Source organism: Felis catus, chromosome B3 (assembly GCF_018350175.1).
Source record: "Felis catus isolate Fca126 chromosome B3, F.catus_Fca126_mat1.0, whole genome shotgun sequence".
Lineage (NCBI taxonomy): Eukaryota > Metazoa > Chordata > Mammalia > Carnivora > Felidae > Felis > Felis catus.
In genome coordinates, this window is record NC_058373.1 from 62,299,921 (window position 1) to 62,317,134 (window position 17,214).

The window sequence follows — 17,214 nt, forward strand, 5'->3', positions numbered from 1 at the left end:
TTGTCCATTTGACTAAGTTACATAGCAGTACATACACTGAAGCTACCCCATTAACAAAAGATGCAGTTTTTCTTGAAGATTCTTTAGCCTTTAAAGATCTTTTCAGTGAAAAATTTCTGTGAAACTATAATAGTAATCAAAATAAATATGAAAATACAATTTTATAGATATTTACTTTATGCTATAAAAACTTCAAGGGTAGGGGGTGCCTGGGTGGCTCAATCAGTTAAGTGTCTGACTTCAGCTCAGGTCATGATCTAAGAGTTCATGAGTTTGAGCCCCACATCCAGCTCTGTGCTATCAATGCAGAACCTGCTTTGAATCTTCTGTCCTTGTTTCACTCTGCCCCTCATCTGCTCATGTTCTATCTCTCTCAAAAATGAATAAACATTAAAAAACAAAACAAAAAATTCAATGGTAAAGCTAATCAAACTATGTATATAAATACCAAAGGATAAATGCATAAAATAAAATATAATCATGGAGAATTATGAAGAAAAATTAATAGTAGCTATAAGACACTGAACAGAGATGAGAAAAGATCAGAATAGGATAGGATGAAAATAACTGGATTCCAGTCTTAGTTCTGCTATTGCCTGCATGACCTTGGGTAAATAATTGAACCACTGTGCCTACGTTTCCTCATCTGTAAAACAGAGATAATACTTGCCCTATCTTTTTCAGTGTTGTTATGAAGGCCAGATGAGAATATATATGAAAGGGATGGGATTTCAAAGTTAAAGTGCTATATAAGGGATTATTAGGTTACTACCCCATTTCTGTTAAGCCAGTAAAATCACCTTTATGTCATTAAGGTTAAAAAACAAAACAAAACTAAAAGCATGAGTTGAAATCACACTCTCTTATCATTATAAAAGAATCTTGTCTGTGTCCTGTGCTGGCAGCCCAGAGCCTGCTTGGGATTCTCTATCTCCCTCTCTTGATGCTCCTCCCCCATTCATGCGGTCTCTGTCTCTCTCAAAACAAACTTAAAAAAAAAAAAAAAAAAAAACAATCTTGCCTGTGATTAGTCAACTAACAGATTATACACACTTAGAGCCTAATTAACATGGCTTTAATATTTGAGAAATAAAGTTTTTCTATTTGAAAGTAAAACAAGTGTATTGTGGAAAATGCAGAAACCTCAGAAAATTGAGGCAAAAATAAAAATTGCTCACATTCTTACCACCCAGAAATAACATATTTTAGTGTAGTTATTCTGTGCATGTGTTATACATAAATACACACATTTTTAAAAACACAAATCAACCATGTATATATACACTTAGACATTTTATTAGTCTGCTTTCTTATATCATGAACATGTCAATGAATATTTTTTGAAACTTTTTGTGGTTACAAACTAATGAATATATTTCTAAGGCATGAGATCATAATTTCTAGAAAGATAAGGTACATACCACTGACTGCTGGTGGGAATGCAAAGTTATCAATTCGGCAGTACTTATATCATACCATGAAATTGCGATTTCCTTGACAGAAAATCCCAATTTATGCAAGGAGGCATATATATAGTTAACTAATGCAGTCACCTCTGGAAAGGGGGCCAGGATGACACAATGAGGGATGAAAGGAGGAACACTGCCACCTTTCACTGTATATCCTTTTGTACTATTCCCACTAATGCCTCACATAAGCAGTACTTACCAGAATTTTATCAGCTTTGGCTTCACTAATCCCCTTAATATTTATTAGTTCCTTTTTTGGTGCATAGGCAACAGCCTCCACAGTATGGAATCCAGCTTCTTCCAATTTCTTCACATCATTGGCATTTATGCCACATTGCTGCAAGTGAAAACCATGGATAAATTTAAGCTTCAGTTCTCTCATCTGTCTAATATGGATTTTGGCCCTACCCATTTCAGAGCTATTTTGAAGAACTGTGATATTATATGCAGAAGCTGTGAAAAGTATGCTCTGCATATCAGGTATTTAATAACAAATTATCAACCTTTTCATTCTGAAAAGAAATTTTTAAACTAGCACTATCCTATGTACATATTCTCATTGTGAAACAGGACCCAACCAGTAACTCCCAGGCACTGGGAATAAGCCCACAACTCTCAAACTTTTATGACTGGGACTCTAAATGAACCCTAAGACCCTAGGTCCTAAAAGGCCACCTTAAAATCAGTGTTTCCCAATGTTTTCTACATCAAGCACACATAAAAAATGATTGACAGGAAAGCTCTAACAACTGACCTTAAAAACGGGAAAAACAGTATGTAAGCCAATTTGACAATAAATTCTATTCATTAAAAAGGGAGGGGGATTACTTTTGGTTGGCGACTCCTATACCACTTCTCAAAACAAACCACCCAAAGGCACCTCTTCCTCCCTATATTACAAAGTTAGCTTTAGTTTTATTAGTCACCAAAACCATGACTTCTGAGACAGTATCGGTTAATGGCAGAATATGCATGTATTTGCAGGTCAGCGAAGGTTTGAGAGAGGGGAGAGAATATTATCTGTCCATAAAAACAAGCTCTACTAATATTTAAGCAATAAGCAAAACCCATGTGTGGGTATAAGGATGCTCATGGTAACAGAAGTTGACTCTGAACCCTGTAATGTTTAACACAAACCTATTTAAATTAACTTCTGGAGTCTTGAAGCTTAGCTGGGGATGATAGGAATATGTGTAAAGAGAAGAATGAAGGCTTTCTCTGCTTTCCCTCCTACTTCTTTCAGCCTATGTCAGCTGCACTCACACCGGGGCCTCTGCACAATGGGAAGAAACACTACAAGGCCGCAGCTCTGGTACTTGATGCTCTTGTGCAGTCCTGAATTGGAGCTTGGCTCTTATACCTTAATAACCACAAGTGCTTCTCTCTGATCATGACAGCTGTCTTGCTAGTAACTTCAGCAGATACGGGTCAATGGAGAGACAATGGTCCTCTCTTTTCCCTGCAGAGCTGGCCCAGGCCACTGTAATTCCCTGGATAGCAATTTCATATGTAGTATAAACATCACAGAGACTCCATCATGGGACCCATAGACTCCTTAGGTTTTGACAACCCAACTCTGAGAAAGAAAAATGATAAAGTAGAAGAATTCTTAACAAAAGAGATCTGGCCAGACATGCTTAGCAACCATGTTAAGCTTTCCACAGGATCCTTGACAGTATTTCTAAAAACTCCAATTTAGGTCTTGGCCTTAGGCAATAAACCAATGGTTTATGTAAAACCTGTGATTTCTCCCCAACAGGTAGAAGACACTAACCCTGCATTATAATCTCAAAATTAGCAACAAAGCACATACCTCTAATCGAGATATAGGTTGTGGGCCAAAGCTCTCTTCTTCCACTGAAGTATCTGCATTTGCTTCAAGCTGCATTTGCATAGCCATTACTCAGCATTCAATACTGAAAAATACAGACGGCCAGAGAGTACAGAACTGTAAACCTAGTTTTGCAATAAATCTCTGATGAATTATTTGTTAGGCTTTTGGTCTAATCACTGACCTACCCACGGCAGGAAAACAAACATATATTTCATCACCCTTTCCCTTCCACCTAGCTAGTTGTATCAAAAAGAGTTTAGGAGGAGCCAGAACTAGTCTGCTTCATAACGATGCACAGCTTAACTAGACCAACTATATCCCCAGCTCCCCTGCTTCATAGGTAGGAAGGTAGGGGCCGAATCTTATTCCATTGTTCCCTTCCAGCAAGTAGGGATTGGGGGTGGTGGGACAGGAGTGAAACGAAAGTACAGAATGACTATCCATAAGCCAGTGATAAGACAGTGGACTGAAATGAGAGACATACTTCCCATCTTAGCCAAGGATAACTTGCAGTCACATATTCTGCTTCTAATAGGAATGTATGAAATTTGAAATTTAAATATCACCATTTTAATCATTCCAGACTTCAGTGAATGCCTAAGTGAATAAATAACATTCAAGTACCCTGCTCAGTCTGAAATCTTCCATATGAGCAATAGGCCTATACCTAGTCAGGTTATTATGATAAAAGAGTTAAGATTGCTCAGGTTGAAAAGAACTGAGAACAAAAATTTTTCATGATCTTCAGAGGTGTTAGTAAGAGTGAAAAGTCTTAATGTTCACAAGAATAAATGAACTTAAATCACACCAAAACAATCTGGACAATTTAAATCAGGATTAATTTAACTCAAAGGATAACACACATGAAATCTCCATTCTTCAAGAATGGACAAAAGATGACCATTTGTTCTTTTTCCTTTATTTATGTATTTACTTATTGTTTTTATTTATTTTTGAGACAGAGAGAGGCAGAGCATGAGCAGGGGAGGGGCAGAAAGAGAGGGAGACACAGAATCCAAAGGAGGCTCCAGGCTCTGAGCTGCCAGCACAGAGCCCGACGTGGGGCCCGAACTCACGGAGTGGGAGATCATGACCTGAGCTGAAGTTGGACGCTTAACCGACTGAGCCACCCGGGTGCCCCTCTTTTTCCTTTTTTTAAAATTGAAATATAGTTAACATACAGTGTCACATTAGTTTCAAGTATACAACGTAGTGATCTGACAACTCTATACTATGCTAAGCTCACCACAGGTATAGCTACCATCTGACACCATACAACACTATTATAATACCACTGACTACATTCCCTATGCTGTACCTTTTATTCCTGTGATTTATTCCATAACTGGAAGCCTGCACCTCCCATTCACCTTCATCCATTTTGCCTATCCCTACTCCTCCCTTCTGGGAGCCATCAATTTGTTCTCTGTATTTATGGGTCTGTTTCTGCTTTTTGTTTATTTTTGTTTTTTAGATCCCACATATAAATGAAATCATAGCATACTTGTCTTTCTCTGTAGGATTTATTTCATTCAGCATAGAACCCTTTAGGTCCCCCCATACTGCTGCAAACAGGGAGATCTTCTTAAAGTCTGAGTAATATTCCACTGTGTGTGTGTGTGTATACATATATACACAGACACACGCACACACACATATACATACTACATCCACTTTATCCATTCATGTATGGATGGACGCTTGGGTTGCTTCCATATCTTGGCTACTGCAAATAATGCTGCAATAAACACTGGGGTGCATATATTTTTTCAAGTTAGTAGGGTTTTTTTTGTTTTGTTTTCTTTGGGTAAATACCCAGTAGTGGAATTACTGAATCATATGGCATTTCTATTTTCAATTTTTGAGGAACCTCTATACTGTTTTCCACAATATCTGCACTAATTTACATTCCTACCAACAGGGCAGGAGGGTTCCTTTTTCTCCACATCCTCACCAACACTTGTTACTATTATTTTTTAAGATTTTATTTTTAAGCAATCTCTACACCTAACGTGGGGCTCAAATTAACAACTGTGAGAACAAAAGTTACATGCTCCCCTGACTGAGCCTGCCAGGCTCCCCTATTTCTTTTCTTCCTTTTTAAGTTTATTTTGAGAGGGAGAGACAGAGCAAGTGCAAGCAGAGAGGGGCAGAGAAAGAGAGAATACTAAGCAGCCTCTGCACTGTCAGTGCAGAGCTAGAAGTGGGGCTCAATCCCACCAACAGTGAGATCATACCCTAAGCCAAAATCAAGAGTCAGATGAGTCCCTCTTATGTTTTTAATTTTAGCCATTCTGACATGCTGTATCATTGTGGTTTTGATTTGCATTTCCCTGATTAGTCATTTGAGCACATTTTCATGTGTGTTTGCCATATGTATGTCTTCTTTTGAGATGACCATTTATTCTTTTTAATGTTTATTTTTGAGAGGGAGAGACAGAGAGACAGAGAGAGAGAGAGAGTGCAAGCAGGGGAGGAGCAGACAGAGGAGACACAGAACCTGAAGCAGGCTCCTGGCTCTGTGCTGATAGCACACAAACCATGAGATCATGACCTGGGCTAAAGTCAGAAGCTTAACCCACTGAGCCACCCAGGTGCCCCAGCGGAGATGACCATTTGTTCTTGATTATTTCAGGTGCAGATCTCTTAGATGGCAGGTTCAGCATAATGCGTGTCTATGATAATGCTAAATGTCAGAATCACCTGAATGCAAACATTCATAATTTATGAAAAAGATGAAACTGCAGAGTAATAAAGGATGGTCTTTTCTTTTCCTTTTTTTAGGTTTATTCATTTATTTTGAAAGAGAGCTCACAAGTAGGGGAGGGGAAGAGAGGGAGGGAGAGAGAGAAACCCAAGCAGGCCCCATGCCCAACATGGAGCTCAAAGTGGGACTTACAACTGTGAGATCAGGACCTGAGCTGAAATCAAGAGTGGGACGCTTATGGGGCACTTGGGTGGCTCAGTTGGTTAAGCATCCGACTTCGGCTCAGGTCATGATCTCATGGTTCATGGGTTCAAACCCCACGTCAGGCTCTGAGCTGACAGCTCAGATTCTGGGTCTCCCTCCCTTTCTGCACCTCCCCTGTTTGCACTCTCTCTCACTCTCAAAAATAAACATTAAAAAAAATTAAAAACCAACCAACAAAAAAAGAGTGGGATGCTTAACTGACTGAGCCACACAAGTGCCCCAGGATGGACTTTTCAATAAACAGTGCTGGGTTAATGGGAGAGCCTTACAGAATAAGAAAAACACATACTCAATTTCCAATTTGATTATGGATCTTCATGTAAGAGGTAAAACAAAGCTTTTGGAATACAGGCAGATATCTTCATGACTTTGGGATAAGGATTTCTTAAAATTTATTTTTATTTTTGAAAGAACAAAAGTGAGGGAGGGGCAAAGGGAGGGGGACAGAGGATCTGAAGTGGGCTTTGTGCTGACAGCAGCGAGCCGGATGTGGGGCTTGAACTCACAAACTGTGAGATCATGACCTGATCCTAAGTCCGTTGCTCAAATGACTGAGCCAACCAGGTGCCCCAGGATAAAGATTTCTTAAACCGGATATATAAAGCAATAACCAAAAAAGAAAAGGCTGAAAAACTGGACATTTAATCTTAAGACTCTATCAAAAGATACTATTAAGAAAATGAAAAGTCGAAAGAAAGAAAGAAAGAAAGAAAGAAAGAAAGAAAGAAAGAAAGAAAGAAAGAAAAAATGAAAAGTCGTGGGCCCCTGGTGGCTGAGTCAGCTAAGTTTCAGACTCTTGATTTCAGCTCAGGTCACAATCTCACAGTTTGGGGGATCAAGCCCGCGTCGGGATTCTCTTGGAATCCTCTCTCTGCCCCATTCCTACTCTCTCTGTCTCAATATAAATAAACGTCTAAAAAAAAAAAAAAGTCAGGGGTGCCTGTGTGGTTCAGTCAGTTAAGCTTTGGACTCTTGACCTCAGCTCAGGTCATGATCTCATGCTTCCATGAGATCAAGCACAAACCTGTTTAGGATTCTCTCTCTCTCTCCCCCCCTCCCTCGCTCACATGCATATATGCATGTCCTCTCTCTCAAATAAAATAAACTAAAAAAGAAAAGAAAAAGAAAATGTAAAGTCAAACTATAGTTAGGGGACAAGATATTTACCACCTATACAACCAAGAACTGATCGTTAGAATACATAAAGAACTTCAAATCAGCAAGACAGACAACCCAATAGAAAAAGACAAGGTATCTGAACAAGCACTTCACGAAAGAAGATATCCAAATGGCCAATAAACATAGGAACTAACGCTTAATCTTATTAATAATCAGGAAAATTAAAATCCAAAGCACGAGATATTAGTATATGACACCAGAATAGGTAAGATTAAAGAGACTGAAAATATCAAGAGTTGGCAAGCATGTGAAACAACTAAACACTCCTACACTACTGGTTTGAATGTAAATTGGTACAACTTTAGAAAACTAACATTAAATGTGAAAGCTGAATATAGAAAATGCTATGAACCAGGAATTTCAATACTCTGTACTAATCAACTGAAAAGCATACATGCGTGCACCAAAATGTACACAGGAAATGTTCTCAGCAGCCTCTCTCATTAAAACAGCCCAAAACTGGGGCACCTGGGTGGCTCAATCGGTTAGGCATCCGACTTCGGCTCAGGTCATGATCTCAAAGCTCCTGAGTTGGAGCCCCTACTACGGCTCTCTGTTGTCAGCAGGAGCCTGGAGCCTGCTTCAGATTCTGTGTGTGTGTGTCTCTCTCTCTCTCTGTCTAAAAGAAATATTATTTTTTTTTAATTATAAAAAGACAAAGAAAAGAAAAATAAAAAGCCAAAAACTGGAAACAACCCAAATGTACACCATGGGCAGAATGAATAAGGAATTCAATATAGCAACAGGAAAGAACTATTGCCTTATGCAAACATATATATAAACCAATAGAATGTTGAGGAAAACCAGACACACAAAAATATAAACAGCATTACTCATAAAAAATTCAAACAGGCAAATTTAGTTAATGGTATTAAAAGTCAATATAGTGGTTACCTTTGAAGAGAAAAGGAGACATACTAGAGGGGTAACAGGAAAGGCTTTGGGGGTGCTGACAACATTCTAGCTATTGACCTGAGTGGTGACTACACACGTATATTCTTTTTGAAATAATTCACAGAGCTGTGTACACTTCGGATTTGTGCATTCTTCGATAAGCATGTTACACTTCACTTTACAAGGTAAAAAACCTCACTACAGACCATTCCCTAGGCATCGCGTGAACGGCCTTCCATTAGGTAATGAAAACACCTTTTTGGAAACTGGAGGCTGGTACTTTGTAAGTAAAATACGGTATCATGGAAAGAGGACTGACCAGAGATCCGGAACCGCTGGCCCGGACAGAAACAGCTGTGACATTTAATCACTACACCTCTCTGGATCTCGGCTTTCTTGCTCCCCCCCCCCCCCCCCCATAAAATGGGTGTTAGAAACGAAGGCCTCTAAAAGGTCCCCCGCTCCCAGCTCTGGAGCCTGGGGTCCGCCACCATTTTCGCCACAAGCTCTGACGGTGGGTTGGGCCCGGGCATGCCCCTGCTCCACCCCGCCAACTCCGCTTTCTCACTTGGCCCCACGAGCCCGCCAGGCCCGGGGCCGGCTACGGTCGGGACTTACCCTGAGGCAAAAAGGAACCGAGTCCGCGCCTAACACCCTCACCCTGGTACGCAGCGCTCCTCGCTCCCACTGGCTGCGCGCCCCGGCTTCTGTCCACTGGCTCGGTCCGCGCCCGGCGGGACGGACTCCAGACCCCTTCGCTTCCTGCCCACTTCTCTACTCCCTTGTTCCGGCCTTCTGCACACAACCCAGGCGAAACTCAGCTCCCAACTGCGTCCCTCCGGGTGCCTCTCCGCTCTCCTCAGACCTCGGTTTCAGGCCACGGCGCGCGCGGAACACTGCAACTTTCGGAGATCCCGCCAAATTCTCGGGCTGGGTCACGCCAGCGTCAACGTAACGTCTCCCCGCCCTCCTCGGCTCTGCCTTCCAGCCCCTTCGGACGCTGCTCCCGATCCTAGAGATGAGCCTAGAGAACTTAACCTTGCATGATGTTATGAACTTCCCTCTTCCATTTACCTCTGAAAACTAACTCAAAGTTTGGGAGTCGCCGCCTTCTTTTCTTTTACCAGACCGAGGACTACAACTCCCAGGAGGCAGTGGGGCTGTCCGGAGACTCCATCTCCCAGTATGCACCGCCGGCGCACGCCTGTTTTAGTGCCTCAGCCCCTCTAGGGAGAAGCCTGGACCCAGAGAGCTATTCTTGATTTGCTTGTGAAGTATCTAAACCTGAGCGTTAGGCACTTGAGATTGCTCTGACCTTCTGACTCAAATTCCCGGAGCCTGGCATTTTCCAGGCCCGTGGAGGTGGTGCGGCTGAGGATGCTCGAGTGGACAGGTGGAAGTGGAAAACTAAGCTAGCGAAGGGAAGAAAAATGGCTGAACTATTAGTCAAGCCTTGGTATTTTACTGGAGATTTGCAAGACTCCAGAGGAAGGAGGCATTGATTTTGAGAAGATAAACTTTATCATGGTTTACTGGAAAGATTGACCTGTGATTCTGGTTTTAAAGAGTGAATGGAGTTTCCTGGACCAAGAAGAGGAGATGAAAGAAGCAAGGATATCAATTTGGGCGTGGAAATTAACGACATGGTCAAGGAATAGTATTGTCTGGTGAGGGAAGAAAAGTATCGTGGAGTCGCTGATACTGGAAAGTTAACGTTTAGTTCGGGTTATGAGGGAACTTAAGGACATGTCTGGAACTTTTTGGTCTTTATTCTATAGTTGATGAGGAAGTCATTTAAAGTTTGCCCCCCCCCCACTACTACTTTATTTATATCTGTTTCCCCCCACCCCCACTACTAGTTTATATTTGTGGAGTGCTTTAAAGTTCATAAAGTTTTTATTTAATCCTCTCATCATTGTGGCAGTGAAGGAGAGATTTTAGGGAAGTGAGGACAGCAAAAACTGTTAGCTCTTGCAATATTTCAGACAAGTGATGAAGTCTTGCTTGAGTTGGAGCAATGACAGACTCAAAAAGCATTCTGGAGATAGAATCAACCTAACTATGTGATTACAGATAGTACCTGGAGATAGTAGTGAAGTGCCTTCCATACCAGAGATACCCACCTTTACCTCTCATTCTTCACACATCTTCCTTAGAACATCTGCAAACCCACAGCCCCTCTTGGCTGAATGAAATAATATGTGACTTTGACCTTTCATTAAAATCCAATTCCTGTGGCTGTGTGGATGTCAAACCAGAGAAACCCCATCTGTAGAAAGATTAAGAAATTGAGAGACTGAGAAAGTAAGACAGAAACAATTCTGAAATCTGACCGCTTTCCACATATTTCCAACTTCTCAGGGTCCCAGAAGCACTATGAGATACTTCTATGTTCCAATAAATGTCCCTTCCATTTCTTCTGCTTAAACCAGTTTGAGTAGTTTTCTGTTTCTTTCTTCCAAGACAACCCACTACACACTTATAAATAAGAAAGCTAGATTTATTGCTAACAGTTTAAGCAATCCATGCGAATATTTATAAATGTGTGATTGAAAAGTTTTGGGTAGGGGCACCTGGGTGGCTCAGTCGGTTGAGTAACCAACTTTGGCTCAGGTCATGATCTCACGATTTGTAAGTTCGAGTCCTGCGTTGGGGTCTGTGCTGACAGCTCAGAGCCTGGAGCCTGCTTCTGATTCTTCCTCTCTCTCTGCCCCTCCCCCACTCATGCTCTGTCTCTCTCTGTCTCAGAAATAAATAAACATTAAAAAAAAAGTTTTGGATATAGGGGTGCCTGGGTGGCTTGGTCGGTTAAGTGTCCAACTTCGGCTCAGATCATGATCTCACAGTTCATGAGTTCAAGCCCCAGGTCGTTCTCTGTACTGACAGTTCAGAGCCTGGAGTCTGCTTCAGATTCTGTCTCCCCCTCTCTCTGTCCCTCCCATGCTCATGCTCTGTCTCCCTCTGTCTCTCAATAATGAATAAACTTTAAAAAAAATTAAAGAAAAGAAAAATTTTGGATATATCCTAAATTACAATCTGAATGACCTATCTGAAATCTCAAGGAAGTAACCTCTAGTAAAACCAAAATTTAATCATCAGAAACATAATCTTTTGTCTCAAGGAAAATAATCTCATGGCATAGGCAGCCTGGAGCATAGAAAGGGAAATCCACTGTCATGTCCAAATGATCCAATTGAGTAGTACAAGGATGATCCAATATTAGGAAATCTATTATAATTGACCATATTAATAGGTCAAGGAGAAAACTTATTTTGTTAATTTCATCATTTTGAAAAAGCATTCAATAAAATTCAACATAAATTCCTGATTAAGAGGAGGAAAAGGTAAAAAGTAATTAGAGGGGCACTGGGGTGACTCAGTCAGTTAAGCGACTGACTTCAGCTCAGGTCATGATCTCACAGTTCATGGATTTGGGTTCCAGCCCTGTGTCAGGTTCTGCGCTGACAGCTCAGAGCCTGAAACCTGCTTTGGATTCTGTGTCTCCCTCTGTTTCTGCCCTCCCCCACTTCCACTCTTTCTCAAAAATAAAACATTTAAAAAAATGAATAAAAAGGAATTAAATGTTTTCTTAGCATGATCAGGAAAAAAACATGGATATCCCAAGCAAGCTACCATTGTCTGCTTAGTGGTAAATTGTTAGAAATACTTTGATTAAAATCAAGAACAGGGATACCTTTGCTGGCTCAGTAGGAGGAGGATGTGACTCTTGATCTTGTGAGTTCAAGCCCCACTTTGGGTGTAAAGATTACTTAAATATCAATCTGGGGCACCTGGATGGCTCAGTTGGTTAAGTGTCCAACTCTTGATTTTGGCTCAGATCATGATCTCACCATAGTGAGATTGAGCCCCTCATTATGCTCCATGCAGGGTGCAGAACCTGCTTGGGATTTCTTCTCTCCCTCTCCATCTGCCCATCCCCTGCTGGTGTGCTCTCTATCTCTAGGTCTCAAAAAAAAACCACAAAAAACAAAAAACAAAAAACGATCAATCAATCAAGAACAAAATTGTGTATTGCTATAATTATTTACTACTGTTCAGGAAGTGTCAGTGGGTGTAATAATTAAAGATAATAGGGGTGCCTGGGTGGCTTAGTCGGTTAATTGACTCTTGATTTCGGCTCATGTCAGGATCTCACAGCTTGTGAGTTTGAGCTCCCTTTGGGCTCTGTGCTCACCGTGTGGAGCCTTCTTGGGATTCTCTCTCCCCTCTCCCCCCCCTCCCCCGCCCCTCCCCGCCCCTGCTCAAAATAAATAAATAAATTTTTAAATATTAAAAAACGAAAGAAAGTACATTAGTGTAACCAATGACAAAATGTAAAAAGATCAGCCCTTTAATAAGTCTTAATAATTAATTAGACAATGTAATAGAAGAAAAAGATCCCATTCACAGTAGCAACAAAACCCATAAATGTCTACAAATAAACTTTTAGAAATGTTCAGGACTTATATGGAGAAATCTCTAAAACGATCTTCTCAGAGGAGAGGTCTCGAAATTATAAAGTTGAAAATTGTCCAACATCAACAAATTCCCAATAGAAATCCCAATGAGATTCGTGACAGTCACCTTTGGTTGCCTTACCAATAGCCATTGCTCTTCTTTATGGCTAAGAGTACCTAGTATGTGGAAGGATGCTCAATACTAAGATTTTGGATGACTTCGCCTTCCTCTGTATTCTTTTGTATATTATTTGAACTTTCGGTTTGAATTTATTTTGACTTTATGATGGTAATTTAAAAATTGTAACAAAAATATAAAATGCCTTGGAATCAGTTTAACAAGAAAAATGCAAATCCTATATAAAGGAAACTTTAAGATATCAAAGAAGGATGCAAAACAGAAAAGCATACTATTGGAAGACTCAATATCTTAAAGATGTTGCTTTTCCATTAGTTGATCTTTAATATAACATGATCTCAGTAAAATTGACAGCAAGATTTTTTGGGGAACGGAACAAGCTAGTTCTTATGTTTATATGATAAAATTAAAAACCATTAAGAGCCAGGAAAACCCTGAAATAATAAATCCTGAATTGACCAGACATTAAAACATACTATAAAACTACAATAATTACAAAGTACTTGTACAATAAGATGGGTCAATGGAATAGAATAGTTGTATCAGTGCCTTAGTTTCCTATTGCTGCTGTAACAAATTACCACAAATTTAGTGGCTTAAAATAATGAAAATGTATTATCTTACAGTTATGGAGGTCAGAATTCCTAAATGGGTTTCACCAGGCTAAAATTGAGGTCTTGGCAGGATTGTGTCTCTTCTGGAGGTCCTAGGACAATACCTTACCTTCTTCACGTTCTAGAGGCATCTGCATTCTTTTTTTTTTCAACATTTAATTTTGAGAGACAGAGCGTTAGCAGGGGAGGGATAGAGAAAGAGGGAGGCACAGCATCCAAAGCAGCTCCAGGCACTAAGCTGTCAGCACAGAGTCCAATGCAGGGTTTGAACTCACAAGCCATAAGATCATGACCTGAGCCAAAGTCAGAGGCTTAACTGACTGAGCCACCCAGGAACCACATGGGGCATCTGCATTTTGAGTCACCTTACCAGCAGTACTGTCAGACAGTGTGTGCACTAAAGTCACCAATCATTCTGATCTCTACTTCCATGATCGCATCTCCTTCTTTGACTCTTGACATTCTGCTTTCCTCTTACAGAAAATCCTTGTGATGACATTGGGCCTACCCAGCTGATCCAGAGTAGTCTCCCCATGTCAAGATCCTTCAAAACCTCTGCAAAGTCCCTATGGCCATTTAAGGCAACATTCACCTGTTTTAGGATGTGGACATCTTGGTTGTGGGAGGGGTGGTGGTCGTGGTGGCTATTATTCTGCCTACCACACTCAGATAGGAATACATAGAGAAATCTAGTATATGATAAAAAAGGCATTCCAAATCAGTGGGGGAAACAACCTGTTTATTAAATGGTGCCGGAATAACCCCATAGACATCTGGAAAAAAATTAATTTGTATCCTTATCTCATACTTTTTGTCAGGATAAATTTCCAGTTGGCTCAAAGATATAAAGTATTAAGTCATAAAAGTCTAAGAGAAACCATAGATCTTATAGTGGTGAAAATCTAAGTATAACACAAACTCAAAAGCTATAAAAGAAAATATTAATACCTGTGACTACATACCTTTAAAATTCTAAATGGCAAAACCCATCATAAATAAAGTCAAATAAAACCACAAACTAGGGGGAAATTTAGCACACCACTATCACAAAGAGTTTCTTTTCTCTTATACTTAAAAATGTCTTGCAAGTCAATGAGAAAAAGAGAAATAACTCAAAAAAAAAATGGGCAAAGTTTATCAATACCTAATACACAGAAAAGGAGATAAAAATTGCTCTAAAGTATATATAAAGAAACTCAACCTCACACATACTACGAAAATGCAAATTAAAACCTGAGACACCATCAAAAAGTTTGGAATGTACTGGATTAGTAAATTTAGGGAACCAGGTGTTTATTGCTAGTAGGATTAATACAACTATATAGTATTTTAAAGGACAGTTTGGTGGTATCTATTAAAATTACAAATGTAACTAGGCTTTGACTCAACAGCTCCCTTTCTAGGAAGCTGTCCTAGATAAACTTACAATTGTGCAACATTTCGTCATTGTTTGCTGTAGGTGGTAAGCAACCTACGTGTTTATCAATAGCGGTATGATACATTCATCCTGTGGACTGTTTAATTAAAAGGAAAAAAAATATCTGTTGGAAGTTCTTTATGTACTGCTCTGAACCTATCAAGATATTTAGTTAAGTGAAAAAGACAAAATGAAGGACAGTGTGTATTGAGGAGCTATTATCTGTGTAAAAAAGGGAGAGAAGAAATATATATTTACACACTCATATCAACTTGCACACATGTTCGCTTTTGTACACAGGAAAGCTTTGGTAAGGTGGACAAGAAACTGGTAACATTGGTTTTCTCCAAGAAGGGAAACTGTGTGTCTGAGGACAGAATAAAAGGGAAACTTTTTCCTTTCCTTTTTGTACTTTATGAATTTAGGACCATGCGAATGTATACCCACACAAAAACTAAAAAATAACGCAGACTTAGATCCGATTTTTAAAAAAGAACACTTGATAAAACTTGCCTTTTTGGAAAAATTTTAAAGGATTGGGGAACATTAAGAGCAAGAATTTGAGGGCTCTACTGCTGCTGCCCGTTCGTGGCTGAAAGACCTGCCAGGATACTGCCCCCCATCCCTCCCCCCCCCCCCGCCCCCGCCCCCGCCCGGCCAAGTCCAAGGTCGGGGGCGTGGCGACCCCGCCTGAGGTGGGTTCTGTAGAGCTCTTCATGCAGACCGAGCATTTCCGGCAGTACCGCCAGTCGATGCGCGCCCTCAGGCTGGAGTTCGTGTCCAAGGTATGGAAGAAGGTGCACGAGGCCTGGGCAGGGAACCTGGCAGAGGGTAAGGTGCTGCAGGATGCAGCTGACTACAGTAACCTGCCGGCTTGGAACCGGGCGGAGAACCAGCAACTGCACGAGCTATGGTTAGGGGGACTGCGGCAGGAGGCGGAGGTGCGGGAGCAGGAGCAGTGGCAAGTGGAGGAGAAGGCCCCGTGGGCCGAGAGGCGCAGGCCTGGGAGCAGCCAAAGGATCAGGAAGGTGCGGCAGCGACAGGAGGAGGCAAAACATTTCATCACCTGAGAGAATCTGGAGGCGTGGGTAGAAGAAGTGTTCGACTCCCTGAAGAGCTACAACTGGGCCATCACCAGAGAGGGACTGGTACCAGGTCAGGCCACAGCACAGCACAAGGGCTCTGAAGTGCCCATCTAGGGGCCATGTGTGTATGGGGGTAGAAAGGTTGGGCCTGGAATTAACCAGTTGATGTTTCTAAAAAAAAGAAAGAAAGAAAGAAAGAAAGAAAGAAAGAAAGAAAGAAAGAAAGAAAGAAAGAAAAAAGAAAAGGAGAGCAAGAATTTGCAGGATGTCTGGGTGGCTCAGTTAGTTGAACTACTAACTCTTGATTTGGCTTGGGTCATGATCCCAGGGTTGGGATCCATCCCTGCCTGGCTCTGCGCTGCCAGGGCAGAGCCTGTTTGGGATTCTCATTCTCTATCTCTGCCTTGCTCCTAGTCTTAAAAAAAAAAAAAAAAAAAAAAAAGCAAGAATTTGCCATAGTCTAGGGAAGGAAGAAATCAAATTTGGCATCAAAAAATAGTTGAAGTGGTGCCTGGGTGGCTCAGTTGGCTAAGCTTCCGACTTCAGTTCAGGTCCTGATCTCTCTCTCTCTGGGTTTGTGGGTTTGGACCTCCTGGGGCTCTGTGCTGCCAGGGCAGAGCCTGGACCCTGCTTCAGATTGTGTGTCTCCCTCTCTCTCTCTCTGCCTCTCCCCTGCTCACACTCTGTCTCTCTCTCTCTTTCAAAAATAAATAAACATAAAAAAAAAAATAGTTGAAAGAAGGGGCGTGTGTCTGGCTCAGTTGGTAGAGCATGCCATTCTTGATCTCGGGGTTGTGAGTTTGAGCCCCATGTTAGTCCTAGAGTTATTTTTTAAAAAATTGAAGGAAGATATATCTACCTTATGGAACAAAACAGATTAATCAAACTTCGCTACAACCTGGATGAAATCAGTCTCAGAACTATACTGCCTTTAGTTACTTAGTCATCAAGCAAAACTCTTTTTATTTCCAATTTTTTATTTTGAAAAAAAGCCTACAGTAATGTTCTTGTTTCTCTCACACACATACATGTATAAACAGACACTTTTAAAAAGCCATTTGAAAGTAAGTTGCAGACATGTATTTTCTAATAAGGACATTCTCCTATATAACTACCATACTGTTATCACACCCGAGAAATGTAACACTGATACGA

At 40.8% G+C, this 17,214-nt stretch overlaps 2 protein-coding genes across 4 annotated transcripts in view; one reads left to right on the plus strand and one right to left on the minus strand.

The window, feature by feature from the left end:
• The window catches only part of RAD51 (RAD51 recombinase), a 33,326-nt gene extending 23,814 nt beyond the window's left edge, over positions 1–9,512 (minus strand). The window contains exons 1-3 of one of the 3 annotated variants that reach the window (XM_006932640.5): positions 9,422–9,512; positions 3,283–3,385; positions 1,669–1,806 (exon numbers count right to left, since the gene is read on the minus strand). In XM_006932640.5, the coding sequence (XP_006932702.3) occupies positions 1,669–1,806; positions 3,283–3,369 (225 nt within the window). In that variant the 5' untranslated portion in view covers positions 3,370–3,385; positions 9,422–9,512. Of the gene's footprint in view, positions 1–1,668; positions 1,807–3,282; positions 3,386–8,965; positions 9,377–9,421 lie in introns of those variants that run through there. The other 2 variants (XM_019832666.3, XM_003987273.6) reach the window with 2 other exon arrangements.
• A 6,152-nt stretch (positions 9,513–15,664) lies between these two features.
• LOC123386336 (28S ribosomal protein S26, mitochondrial-like) lies at positions 15,665–16,225 on the plus strand. The gene has a single exon (XM_045060728.1). It carries the CDS (start codon positions 15,691–15,693, stop codon positions 16,042–16,044), a length of 354 nt encoding a protein of 117 aa, XP_044916663.1. The 5' UTR covers positions 15,665–15,690; the 3' UTR covers positions 16,045–16,225.
• The last annotated feature ends 989 nt before the right edge of the window (positions 16,226–17,214 follow it).